Source organism: Eucyclogobius newberryi, unplaced genomic scaffold (assembly GCF_026437365.1).
Source record: "Eucyclogobius newberryi isolate DKJ021-1_F unplaced genomic scaffold, fEucNew1.0.hap1 SCAF_10, whole genome shotgun sequence".
NCBI lineage: Eukaryota > Metazoa > Chordata > Actinopteri > Gobiiformes > Gobiidae > Eucyclogobius > Eucyclogobius newberryi.
Window position 1 is genome coordinate 15,911,322 of NW_027315724.1, and position 13,090 is coordinate 15,924,411.

Consider the following 13,090-nt stretch of genomic DNA (forward strand, 5'->3'; position numbering starts at 1 on the left):
CAGCACGGCAAATAGGCACTCACAGAAGAGAGGAATCCCATAATTAGGCTTCCAGTGGAGCTCTCTAACCACTACTAGGTCCAGGAAGCTGAAAATGCTGAGGCTTAGTATGAAAAAATAGGCTCATCAAATACAAACTCCAATACAATTGTACAGACATTTAATTTAGTTTAAATTATTTTACCTCCTTACGTTGATTTAAACTGTCAAGAAGATTAAGAGAATAATGGCATACAGCATTGATTAGTAAAACAGACTACAGAATCAGCATTAAATATATGTCAAGTTTGTTGTCATATAAAGTGTGTGATTATAAAACTCAAAGAAGAAGTGTCACACACAGCATGAGAAGAACTGTGAAGGCAAAGCTGCACTGCTGGCCAACACCATTAAGGAGGTAGTACTCAGCCACTTTTTTATTTGGATTTTCCCCAGTGAACCACATCTGCATGCAGCGGCCTGAGTCTTTGGAGAGAGTAGTGTAAAGGTAAGAGTTGGACCAGATCTGTTCACACATGGCCTTTGCATTTGGGTAGATATCGGTCCACTTTTTGCACTGTGTGTTTTTTGGACATTTATTGATGCCTGTGTGAGATGGTAAAATAACTCTTGTTAGTTAAGTCTCCAAGTTTTAAATACAAAGTCTACTCTTAATTACCTGAGCTCCAGTCCCATCCCTTGTGCCAATCAGTCTTGCAAGTCATATCATTTTTGCAGTCATCAAACCATTTTTGGCAGTCCTCTAAACACAGTGGCACATTCACAATGCGCTCCTTACGCCAACTCTGGTTTGCCTATACACGGGGACACACACAAAAGAAAGAAAAAAGTGAAACGTTCATTGCACAGCCACATCAAAATAGGTTGCGTTCACGCAACTTCCAACTTTCTGGAATTCCTATAGTTTCAAATTGAGCTTGAGGACAGGTCAGAATTATATGGTAGAATTTGACCTGTAACTGTCAAATGAAGATGACTACTGCATTATTGGTTAATTTATATGTAATTACTGGGCCTATCCACATGAAACAATATGTAGAATGAAGTTCAACATATTTTTTTCATTATAAACCTTGTCAGTTAAAACTGTACACTAATGCTATAAGACTGAAATGGCAAGTTTGTGGAGCCAATCGCTAAGTTTGGATATTTCCTCCAAAAACAAAACACAATTCTAGAGCGTGAAGGCAACCTCTTATCAAAGAAGATAGCTTTCTCACATCTCAAGGCCTAATACTGCCATCTAGAGTTCAACAAAAGCATGCACAACAACCATGATGTCATACTTCCTCTATCCAGGGCCCCAAGTGAGGAGAGCACTCATAGAAGCAAGTGTCCTGGATGAAGTGGCTTTTGCACTGCTCACTCATACCACCACAGTGGTTCCAGTTAAAGTTGTACAAGTAGGAGTTGTCGTCATGAGCCTCAGAGCTGGTGTTAGCGGTGCAACAAGCATTATCACGCCATGGTTTGCACTAGAAAACAGTTGTTATGTAATAACTTTTCACATTAACCCCTTTATTAATATATACACATAGAGAAATATACCTGCAAGTACAGATCTCCTTCGGGCCCAGGATTAGTTTTGTGGTGTTTAGCATCCATACACATGTTGAGCTTGTCCAGAGCTAAAGCACCATTGCAGAGAGACAGAGTCAAGGCCACAGACAACCACATGATTCTGTACAAAGCAGAAGAAAACACCAAAATAACACAGTGTAATCATTCCAAAAATGTCTCAAACTTTGCCATGAGGAATTTGTGTACACATTACTTTGTGTAAAGGCTCTAGGCCAGGCCTTAAAATGTTATAATGTTAATCCAAGTAAGGACATATCTTTCAATAAAAAGTATTAGGTAAGTAACATGTATCACAACAAACAATAAAGCAGTCTACTCACTTTAAATTAAAAAGTAAAATTCCATATATTTTAAATATATAATTAAAGTTAAAAGAGAGAGAAAGAGAGAGAAAGAAGAGAGAGAGAAATAATAAAACATACAATACGGTCTATAATATTGTTAAAATTACAATTAAGCATGTAAAGGTAATGTTGGCTTAAGTTTATTGTAATCTATTACATTAAACAGAAAACAAAAATACTGAAACTTTTCTGATTTGATGGGCAAATACAAAGTAAATTTTGGTAAACTGCCAAAAAAACGTGTTACAATTAAGTTACAAACGTGTTACAATTAAGTTAGAAACATGTTACAATTAAGTTAGAAACGTTTAAATTATAGAATTTACCCTTGTGTCGGCTGATTCCTTTCTCAAATTTGCTGTTTCCTCGGTCACCTCTGATACAGTTCATACATGCGGTGTGTTGTTGTGAGTTAATAGGTGGTGAGTAGATTACTGGACGTTCAGGCTGCACATATCCAAAGTTCAAAGTTTGCCATCACCCGAGGACTCTCAAGTAAGTGTAGAGAGTGACAATGTTTTATTACAGCTCACTCTGAGGAATTGTTATCTCAAGGTCTAGGTGGGTCACAAAATAAAGGATGTTATAGAGTCATTGTGACCTAAGACAACGAAACAGTGCATGAAACAGTGGTTTAAAATGCCATTTGGTGGAATAAAAAAAGCAATGAGACAAGGATGTTATACTGTGCATTTAAGAAATGCTGTAGGTCTATATAATGTGTCAAATGCAAGATCCATGAACCAATTGTACATACATACATATATATATGTGTGTGTGTGTGTGTATTGTATATATACATACACATATACACACACATATATATACATACATATATATATATATATATACATACATGTATATATATATATATATATATATATATATATATATATATATATATATATATATATACAATTACTGTGAAATTCATGTGCAATCTATGTGCTGTCGTGACACATATTCATGTGCAATTACTGTCGGGATCACATGCAATGGTATTTATTTATTTATTTGTCTATGGGAGTTTTTTATTTATTTATAGGAGATCTTCTACTGAAAGTGTTTTTCAGACTTCAGATAAGTGATCTGTTCTTCTGTATCTACCTCTGTATCTTCCTGCGTTGCACCAATGAAATTTCCCCATGTGGGACAAGAAAGGAATATCTTATCTTATCTTATCTTATATATATATATGCGCACATGGAACCTTTCGTCTTCGCAGAATCTGTCCGGAATGATTTAAGGACGGACATTTGGGCTTCCGGTATCTGTTATTTTGAATTTTTACGCCGTGGACTTTGCTGCTAAAAAGATCGAATGAGCCATTAGTAAATATTCGAACTAAAAAAATAGACTTATGTAATTACTCTTACCGTTGGAGTTTCTTGGGTCTCGATACCCTGCTATTACGTTCCTTGCTTCAGCCCTTGCTCCCTCGGGTTTAATAGGCTATTCTATATCCTTTAATAGCCATGTCCACCCTATTCCCATCATTATTTCCAAGAATAACCGAATCTCTGTGGTTTAATTTGGATCGGCCATGTATGGACGAAGCCGAATTGCATCAGCAAGAACAGCAGCATCAAACATGGGTAAAAACTGCTGTAACGTAGTTGTTACATTACTGCATTGTTGTGAGATTTTCTAAAGTGGAAGTAGGGCTGTAGTCGACTGAGAACATGTTTTGTCTGCTAAAGGATATATCCCGTGCACCAATTAATCGACTAAAACGCAATGTCGTGTGGTGCTCGGTAGAATTCGCGTTTTTTAGGATCTTGCAAAAGCCAGTATTAAACAGCATCCTCATCAATGAGAAGGCAGACTGCACTGTCCAATCACTTAAAAATCTCCGGACATAGTTGACTAAATGTCTAAAGAACTACAGGCCTAGTGCACAGTGATCTAGACAGTGGTTCTCAAACATGTCTAGGATAATATCTGGCTCTCCGAGTACCTTATTAGATCGATATTAGGGCTAAAAAATGTATTAGGTAGCTTGATATTATTAAACCAAAGAAGAAAAAAAACATTCATCGATTTGTCTCTAAATTAAACAAATACTCATACTGCAGAGTCATTGCCACTACTAGAGGCATTCAATAACAGCAAAGTTGTTACTTTGTAAGTAGTAACTTAAACATCTTTCCCAGTTGCAGAGCATTGCTGAAAAAGACAACAACCTGATGCCAATTGGGAAACCAATCTTTGACGTAAGACAATCGAAATTAATGAACTTAATTTTTTTTTCAAAAAGACCAATTCAAAACGGTGCACCTTCTTTGACTACTCCAGACAGGTTATGAGGATGAAGAAGAAGAGGATGATGAGGATGAGGAAGACAGTGAGGAAGATTCAGAAGATGAGGAGGACATGCAGGACATGGATGAAATGAATGACTACAATGAATCGCCCGACGATGGAGAGATAAATGAGGTGCTTTTATTTTTTTACATTTCTTTCATGGGAGCATGAAACTATCAACCACTGTATCTTCACAGTTTTGAACGCTGACAAATTTAGATCAGGAATCAGGTACACCTTAACTAATTATTTTGGTCTTTTGGTTTTTGTTCAGATTAATTATATGATCATCACTTTGTTGTTCTCAGAACCATTTCAAATACTGCAACTAAGTAATTCTCAAGGATTTAACTGTTAAATATACAAAATATGTCTTTATAATTATGTTATTCGAAATGCATCTTATAATGTCTTCCAAAATGTATTTGTTTGTTTTAGGTGGATATGGAAGGGCCAGATCAAGATCAAGACCAATGGATGATTTAAAGTTTGCACATTTAAGTCTGCAGACTTAAACATTTCAGTGACAATTTTCTGCTCATTTGTACTAAGTACTTGAATATTTTTATAACATTTGGAGGACTTGTAAATGAGAGTGTGAAGCAACTGTTGGAATGCAGGTCATGTGGCATTGCTACCTTTAACAGCTGACCTTGCATGAACAATGGAATACTCAGCAAAAAATGTTGTCACTTACCAAGAACTCACATTATTGTTCTTTTTTTATGGCAGCAGTGGAACAAATGCAGCCACTTGAGTTTTATTGAAGCATTTTTGTGGGTACAAGCAAATAAATTATCACAACTACAATATGACATATGACATATGATCTTTTGTGTTGATTGTGGGATGATTTCACAAGAGTTCACAAACTTGATGTGTAGAAATGGAATCGAGAGTGCTATACATATCAATCTGTCTTATGAGGTTTTAATATTCTGGGGAAGAGATGTGAAACAGACCACCTTACATATTTAATAATATAGACATTTAAATTCTGTTTGCCATGTTGTATTTAATCATTCAAAAAGGTGACATTATTTTTGGCAAAAAATAAACTACTTGATTCCCTGATAGATGAGCTCAGCCATCCCATCCCTGATGCCTTTGCTATATTCTAGCGTGGCTCTGTGAATTTTCCATTCATACAAACCACTTTTGCGAATGTACCTAAGAAACTTTGGTGCTCCTGGAAATAATACATTGTCAGCCAAAATTATTGATCCCTTTCCCAACAGTCCAGATCCCTCAAGCATCTGCAACAAATAAGCAACAACAACTTGAATGTTTTCTTTCACTTTAACTGTATACTGACAATTTGAGGTCACATACCTGTAGGTCTGGGAGGTAACTTTTCTTCCAATGATCCATGAATACAAAATCCAGTCTTTCTAATCCATAGTCGGACCGCAATCGAGGGATTACTTCATCAGAAGGACTCACAATTAGCTCCACCTGGCATAACACCAAAACAAGTTATATAAAAAGTTATATTTAAATGTCCTTGACAAAAGACACTTACTGTGTCATCATCAAAACCTGCCAAACGTATAATTTTCTCTGAAATGGCAGCATTTCTCTTATCCATCTCAATACTGTAAATTCTGCCGCCCAGAGGCAGGAACCTGGCCATCCGCACTGTGCTGTAGCCACAATGTGTACCCAGCTCCACCACCGTCAGGGGACTCTGGTCCACCAAAAGACGGTCTAAGATCTTCCCTACACACAATGTAAAATAATTTCTGCTTACAATGTATATATATATTTAAATTTTGAAAATAATACCAAATTGTTAACCAACCTTTCTTTGGTCCGATGTTGCTGATAAACTCCACGTTGGTACACCATGTATCAAAGGCCTCAAGAATGCTATCCGGGTCTCCAGGTGTGGCGTGTGTCAAAACATATTCATAGGCTCGCTCCTCTTTGCTCAGGCCAGTAGAAATATCTTTCCAAATTCTTACCAAAACTGCTCGATAAAACAACAGAAAGAAGTGTCGATATCTGATGAGTAGTGTCAGTAGTAGTGGAAGAAAAGCCAACGCAATAGCTGGAGACACCATCCTAAAACCACAAAGGGCAAGTTTTCATACTTTTTTTTGGTAAGTTACAAAGGTGAATGTTGAAAATGCTGTTCTATTGGCCAAGTGTACAAAAGCTCCCTTTCACATATACAATGCATGAACCTGCAAATACTACTAACCAACACTTAATTTTTCCAAAGAAGTTGTACTCACCTTTAAAATGACTGAAGGGCAATGCAAAGAGTTGGTTGCACAATGAGAAGAGACCAGAATGACAGTGGAGTTTGTTAGAAAGACTAGTAGACCTGGGGCTATGAATAATTTATTGTTCATGTGTTGATAAACGTCCTCAGAAAAAGTATTAACTTGAATACCACAAAATTAACAAAGTCAATTACAATTAAAACCAAGAGTACAGATTTTTAGTAAGCTGGAAAATATATACAAAGAGATATTCCTGATGAAATGGCTGATCCGATAAGACACAGGAGGACATATGATATAGACACAACAACAGGTGTTTGTCTAAGAGGTAAAAAGTGTCCAGTTTCTTCTCCTTAGTCACGATAGAAAAACACAATAAAACACTAATGACATGTGGTTTTTGTGTCACTTTAAAAATGGATATATGAAGAGTATGGTATAAAATATATATGAATGCATAGTATTTTCAACAAGAAAAACAATTAATCATTTGCACTAATACATACATACATTAGGAATACAAGGATTTTCACATAAAATATACAATTGAATCTATATTTGGAAAATGTATTCTGTCTTTTAAAAATTAAATTTCACTCACTTGTATACAACTCTCTTAATAGAAAAGTTATATTTAATTTGATGTAATGTATTCGTGGTTTTTAACTTCCAGTAACTTTCATCGACACGAAAGATATATTTTGTTTTGAATTGTTAATGACACATTTTCATTACTTTTTTCATAATGTGTTGCAATTAGAGGTGGGTGATATTATTGATTAATTATATGGATATTTTTGGGAGTTTTCTAATTATATTCAGATGAAATTATGTAAAGTGAACAGAAATGTGTTAAAATATATCTTAACTGAAGTTGTCATACAAATGTGAAAGGAAAGATCCCTTTAAAATGTGTATTTAATAAGCTCTTTTTGCATTTGATCATAAAAAATACACTTGATAGTCTAGTTTTGCATATATTCAAACCAACTATCTGCCCACCTCAAATTGCAATTGGTTTTGAAAATCTAGAATAAAATATCAAAATCACTTTTTATCTTTGATACATCAATGAAGCAGAGGTCCTCAGACAGTGAGAAGTCAAGTGATCATTCAATGGTTACATTTACCTTGTCATTCAAACTTAGAACATAAAAATAGGTCTATATCACAATATCAAAGTTAGGATGGTAGAATTTATTCAAAAATGATCAGACAAAAGTATTTTTTATAAACACCATTTGGGGCAATTCAGCAAGAAACATGAAGACCAACAAAAATTGGTCTGAGGACTGCTTTTGGCCCCCGGGCCATAGTTTGGACACTCCTGAACTAAACCACATTGGTTACAAATGTGCCTGTGGACATTGCTGTTTAAGAAGAGCTCTGATAAACTTCTTTAGCTCTTTGTCCTCTCTGGTCCACCTCACTAGGCGGGTTATGACCAACCTGCCCTCTTCTGCTTTAGCCAGAACCAGATACCACCCCTGAACTGCAGCACTTTCACCTTCAGAGACGTGACCTCCATCTTGGTTATCACCTAAGTTTGTGTCTGACAGCTCTGAAGAGTCCAAACCAGGGCAGGTGCAGCTGCCGCCTTCATGAAGCCACAAAGCACTATGGGCCATTGCACCACCGATGCCCTCGGCCTTCTCTGCGCCTCCTCCTGCCCATCTCAGGATACGACTACGTGGCGTAGGCACCAACTGCCGATCTCCTCCCACCGTGGACACACTGCCCAGGCGCATCTTAAATGCTGAAAAAGACAAAGATTCTATAGGCTGCATTGTTTTATTCCTAAATATTTGCAGTGTTGCTGTCAATCACCATATGGGCTCTGACAGAAACTGTCCTGTATGTCAGTTTCTCCTTCTGCTGCAAGACTGCAGGCATCACAGATGACAGTTCCTGCATACAAAAAATATGTTATCAGAACTCAGTTCATTTCAATACATTGAAATTGAAATATGTGAATGTTATTTTGAATATCGAGTAAGTTTAAATTTAAATATAATAAGCATAGCTGATTGAAAGTTATTGTGAACTTTCAAATAAGTGTATGGTGATATTGCTGTGTTATAATTATACAACAATAATTCACATGTGTCTGATTATTAGATTCAAACTACATTTAAAGACATAAGACATTTCTGTTGATAATATCCTCAGACTGTGGGATGCTCCAAAACATTTTTTATCAATATCACCGACCCCTACCTTCAACAAGAGCTACACAAGTTCATTTACTTGAGCTTTTCTTGTGTCATCTTGACTTGTGGTTAACTGTCATGTATTAGTAGGTTTTGATCCGTGACCAATGAAAAGCTGATGACGGATAGTGGACGAGTTACGACGCCCCCTGTGGAGTGAACCCTTTGTGTGTCCAGTCTGGTCAAACCTTTCAGCGCCTCCTCTGTCCTGAGCTCTTCATCGGTCCACGTGTCCCCCTCCCCGGTGGCTGGGATACAGAGCTCGGTTCCACGTGGAAATCGCGTGCAGTTAAACATATCCGGCCATGGAAAGCCAAAGGCGCTCATAACAGGCACACATCCGTCTCGCACGGCCTCACAGAGACTCCTGCAGGGGCTGACAGGCGCGCGGAGCTCTGGGAGACACACGGGGGCGAAGAGGGAGCAAAGAAACTTCTTGGTGTCCCTGTGACAGAGCTTGGAAATGAGGGGCATCCAAGCCGCTGATTGTTGCTGGGCCTCCCTCAGAGAATCATGGCCGAGGAGGTTCGGTATACGCATCTGTCTGTAGCCGATCCCGTGACATAGAACCAGGGTGCTCGGGATGGGTCTGCACACAGACCGGACCGAAGAGGCCAAACCGAGTGATTGTGGTCCGTGTTGAGTTGCATGCTCACTGTCAGCGTGAGAAAATCCAAGCAGAATTAAAAAGCACAAGGAGAAAAGCATGCTGTCTTTTTAAAAACAGAACAATGGGGTTGAAAGGATCGGCCCCCAGCCTACAGCAACTGAGCAACAGTAAAGGTGTAAACAAAGAGGTGTGGTGGAAAAAGGGGGTAAATTATGTAGGCGTCCCCCATTCCCACCCATGCACGGGGAGCAAAGGGCTCAACACTTCACAACACTTCTGTTGCTGATGTTGACATGAAATTAAGAAACTACTGAAAGAAGGGCAAGTAGCCCATGAGATAACCCTTGTCTGGGATGCACAATACACACTTCTTCAATTCGATCTGTATAAAAATACAGAGATCGTGCTGGATTTTCCAGGAAATTAACGTATTTTTCTTTCTGCTCTATGTATAATTTAAAACCACATTTGATGAAATAGCAACATTCGTATCAGTTTCAAAGATAGTGCAAACTTCACAAATTCATGACTAATATAACACATCCATAACCTGCGCTTACGAGGAGTCTGTCACGTGACAGGTTCTCAAAAGCGGAAGTGGTTTTGTTTGCCATCATGTGATTTCCTTGTAGCAGAAGAAGCTGCTTTGACAGATATTACTTTTTCCTGAATCTAAAAACACTTTGAGTATAAAACAAGTTGCATGTTTATTGGGGTCTCCACACACGGGTTGTTTCTGTGTGTGCTGTAGTTCCCCCCGTACGCTGCCATGGGTTGTTGTTACAGCAGCGAAGACAAGCCCACAGAGGAGGTAAGCTAGCTGCTAGCATGTCCAACTATACTGCTATAGCATAACAGTCCATGTCAACAAATAAGTTACACTTTAAAGTATTTGACTACTAAATGCAAACCTTAGGATAGTGAATACTCCACCCATTGGCACAACATCAGCATTACAAGAGCCCATTAAAACCATCGAGTAAAGTTTTGGCTACACAATTCTCCACATTAACTTTACTTTACATGAACCGTCCCATTGCCTACTTCGCATAAGTATTATAAAACGGTGTACTGCGACATTCAGTGTACTTCTAGCCTCATTTGTTGCGATATGTTATTTTCTATAATTTTTCAACATAAAAATAGGAAGAAGAGCACCTGATACCACCAAGTAATATTGTTTGCAAACCAAATGGGACTGATTGGCCCACACCAAGTGTCCCTTCAGCACGCACAGATGAGCAGGCACTCCTCACGTCCATCCTCACCAAGACCGCACAGTAGGAAACCCTCTCATGCACTGACAGTATTTATAATGAGGTCACAAACAAAGCAGCTGTTTTTCTCCTACAGGAACATCATTGATGTATCTGCAGCAGATCAGCATATGATGGAGCCACATGAATACATGGATAGAGCCCGACAGTACAGGTAGTGTACCAAAAAAATAAACATTTAACAAACAAACATTTGTTTCATAATAACACCATTTTCATAATAAAACTTAATTTTAAATGTTATATTTAAAATGTTGGGATGTAACTCATTGCCATTTCCAGCAATATTTATTATTATATATTTTCTTCAATGTATCCTTGGTGACAATGTCCAATTTTATTCTGTAGCACAAAACTGGCTGTGTTGGGCAGCAACTTGCCACCAAAAAAGGCCCTCACTCTCCCATCCCTGACCACTCAACCACACCAAGTGCTTGCAAGTGACCTGGTGCCATATTCAGATGTTCAGCAGGTAAATACACACTATAATGTGCATATATATTTTTCCTGTTTAATGTCTCTCAATTATCATGGCTGATGCATTTCTTTCGTTGCAGGTTTCCAAAATTGCTGCTTACGCTTACAGTGCAATCTCTCAAATCAAAGTGGATGCTAAGGAAGAATTGGTTGTCCAGTTTGCCATCCCCTGATCACGTTCACACATTGTCCATCCATCAAACTCAGTGCAGTTCTGACTTTTACTTCACTTAAACAATGATTTCCATGCTTTTAGTTGTCAGCCAACGGCAGTACAAGATCATAGTTAGATACACCAAAAAATGGTGTGGGGCTATGTCATCATGATAGCCATAATGTAATATTTGCAGATAAAATGATTATTTGATAGGTTTCAATAACTTTCAATACCAGAACTGTTTTGGAGTATGCTGTTTTCCTTAATAGTTTTACTCTGTGCTTCTGTTTATACTTCAATAATAACACTTTGCACACAACATTAAGGATTCTGGCATTGATTCCCACATGTTTATTTAAGAAAGAAATGAGAAATGAGGAGTTCAAAGTTTCAACCGTGACTTTCCATAAAGCAGCAGGATGGAAAAAATATGTAATTTTCTGTTCAAAAGATTTTTGATAGCATTTAAATATTATAGATGAATTAAGAATGTGGAAATCTCACTTCATATGCCACGTCAGGACCACCGGAAGTTCACAAAATGCTACCGCCAACTATTATTATTATTCAACCATTGTTGGTAAATTGTAAAATAGTCCCTCCTAACTACTCCTGTACTGTTTTTGGTGAAACAGGATGTGGACGTTTCATGTGGACGAATGGGATACAATCAACAATTATGAGATGTTGAAAAACTTGTTTGTTTAGCTTTCAGGATCACGCCACATGTACTCTTTGTACATTTTCTTAACTGAATATAGAGAATATTGGACGACAGATTGTACAGATGGTATTAAAGTAACTTCTAAATTCTCATTGGGCTGACAACTACATGGACAAATGCTTTTAAATCAGGTCTGCTTTTGGAAGCGTTTTGCCATAAATTAAAATATGACTGAGAAATTTAACTAACCATTGTAGCAGTGAGTTTTGAGTGTTAACAATCCTAACAATCCTTGATACTATTTATTTGAGTTGAAATGGGGTATACAATGACAATATGTCAACAATAAGCATGGTGTGACTTGTTGTCTTTAAAGGGATTTGATCTGTGTTTCAACCTGAATTTTCTTGCAATGGGTCCTTGACAATTTTTAGCCATAAGGTCTATAATACTATCTGATGTTTGTAAAATACTATAGCACCAAAAAATGTATGTTTTGGTTGTCATTTTGTTCATTAAAATACTTAAAACACTTTACAGATGCTGTGGAAAAATAATTTTCCAACATTATAATTTAAGTGTTGTATAAGATTAACATTAGTTTGTTTATTGTACACGTTTTAGGCCTGCACTCTGGCTCTGAAGTTATTTTCACATTTAATTTTCCTCTTTTTGATTAGTCCTTGTTTTGAACTAGTCCAAATTTTGGAATTATAAAAGGGTGTTCATCCTGGTCCATTTATCAAAAAGCCATGACGTAAATGGTGTTTCTACATTTTTCTGTCCACAATGATGCGAACACCAATGTATATACCATAGATGAACACCACCATAGATAATAACCAAAAATTATATGCCTTTCCATTTGTGAGGTGGCAAATACGAATGCTTTCTTGGTCGTAGCAAAAGGAATCATGTTAAAAATACACTTTTAACTGGACAAATGTACGTGAATAGAGTAAACAAGTAAACTCACGCAAGACACTACCCCACAGATCACTCATAGAAAATGAAAAAGCAAACAATTGAATTCTTCTGATTTTATTATTTATTAGAGGTAATAGAGATGCTATAGAGGAGTTGTGGATGCCATATAATTATGCGCCATTAAATCCCTTTAATATATCTCAATTGTGATTCACAGGCAAAGGTTACTTAACTCCAGCAACTCGAGCATCCAAATTATTTCCCAGTTTCTCACTGGAAATTACGAGATAAGAGGGCATTCAATAGATGTA

The 13,090-nt window shown here is 37.3% G+C and overlaps 5 protein-coding genes across 5 annotated transcripts; 2 read left to right on the top strand and 3 right to left on the bottom strand.

The window, feature by feature from the left end:
- Positions 1-155: 155 nt before the first annotated feature.
- On the bottom strand, positions 156-2,405 carry folr (folate receptor). Its single transcript, XM_072461833.1, has 5 exons — positions 2,252-2,405; positions 1,549-1,681; positions 1,287-1,475; positions 659-794; positions 156-585 (listed from the first exon to the last, which is right to left on the bottom strand). Exons 2-5 carry the CDS (start codon positions 1,675-1,677, stop codon positions 320-322), a joined length of 720 nt encoding a protein of 239 aa, XP_072317934.1. The 5' UTR covers positions 1,678-1,681; positions 2,252-2,405; the 3' UTR covers positions 156-319.
- Positions 2,406-3,222: 817 nt separating this feature from the next.
- anapc15 (anaphase promoting complex subunit 15) lies at positions 3,223-5,044 on the top strand. The gene is made up of 4 exons (XM_072461834.1): positions 3,223-3,520; positions 4,079-4,138; positions 4,221-4,361; positions 4,668-5,044. The coding sequence occupies exons 1-4, from the start codon at positions 3,401-3,403 to the stop codon at positions 4,713-4,715; spliced, it is 369 nt and encodes a 122-aa protein (XP_072317935.1). The 5' UTR covers positions 3,223-3,400; the 3' UTR covers positions 4,716-5,044.
- Positions 5,045-5,235: 191 nt separating this feature from the next.
- On the bottom strand, positions 5,236-6,354 carry tomt (transmembrane O-methyltransferase). The gene is made up of 4 exons (XM_072461832.1): positions 6,031-6,354; positions 5,752-5,948; positions 5,562-5,684; positions 5,236-5,485 (listed from the first exon to the last, which is right to left on the bottom strand). Exons 1-4 carry the CDS (start codon positions 6,290-6,292, stop codon positions 5,288-5,290), a joined length of 780 nt encoding a protein of 259 aa, XP_072317933.1. The 5' UTR covers positions 6,293-6,354; the 3' UTR covers positions 5,236-5,287.
- A 1,289-nt stretch (positions 6,355-7,643) lies between these two features.
- On the bottom strand, positions 7,644-9,528 carry sfrp2l (secreted frizzled-related protein 2 like). The gene is made up of 3 exons (XM_072457902.1): positions 8,856-9,528; positions 8,285-8,365; positions 7,644-8,213 (listed from the first exon to the last, which is right to left on the bottom strand). The coding sequence occupies exons 1-3, from the start codon at positions 9,373-9,375 to the stop codon at positions 7,804-7,806; spliced, it is 1,011 nt and encodes a 336-aa protein (XP_072314003.1). The 5' UTR covers positions 9,376-9,528; the 3' UTR covers positions 7,644-7,803.
- Positions 9,529-9,853: 325 nt separating this feature from the next.
- Positions 9,854-12,384, top strand: lamtor1 (late endosomal/lysosomal adaptor, MAPK and MTOR activator 1). Its single transcript, XM_072461824.1, has 5 exons — positions 9,854-10,088; positions 10,424-10,557; positions 10,631-10,708; positions 10,903-11,026; positions 11,112-12,384. The coding sequence occupies exons 1-5, from the start codon at positions 10,047-10,049 to the stop codon at positions 11,202-11,204; spliced, it is 471 nt and encodes a 156-aa protein (XP_072317925.1). The 5' UTR covers positions 9,854-10,046; the 3' UTR covers positions 11,205-12,384.
- The last annotated feature ends 706 nt before the right edge of the window (positions 12,385-13,090 follow it).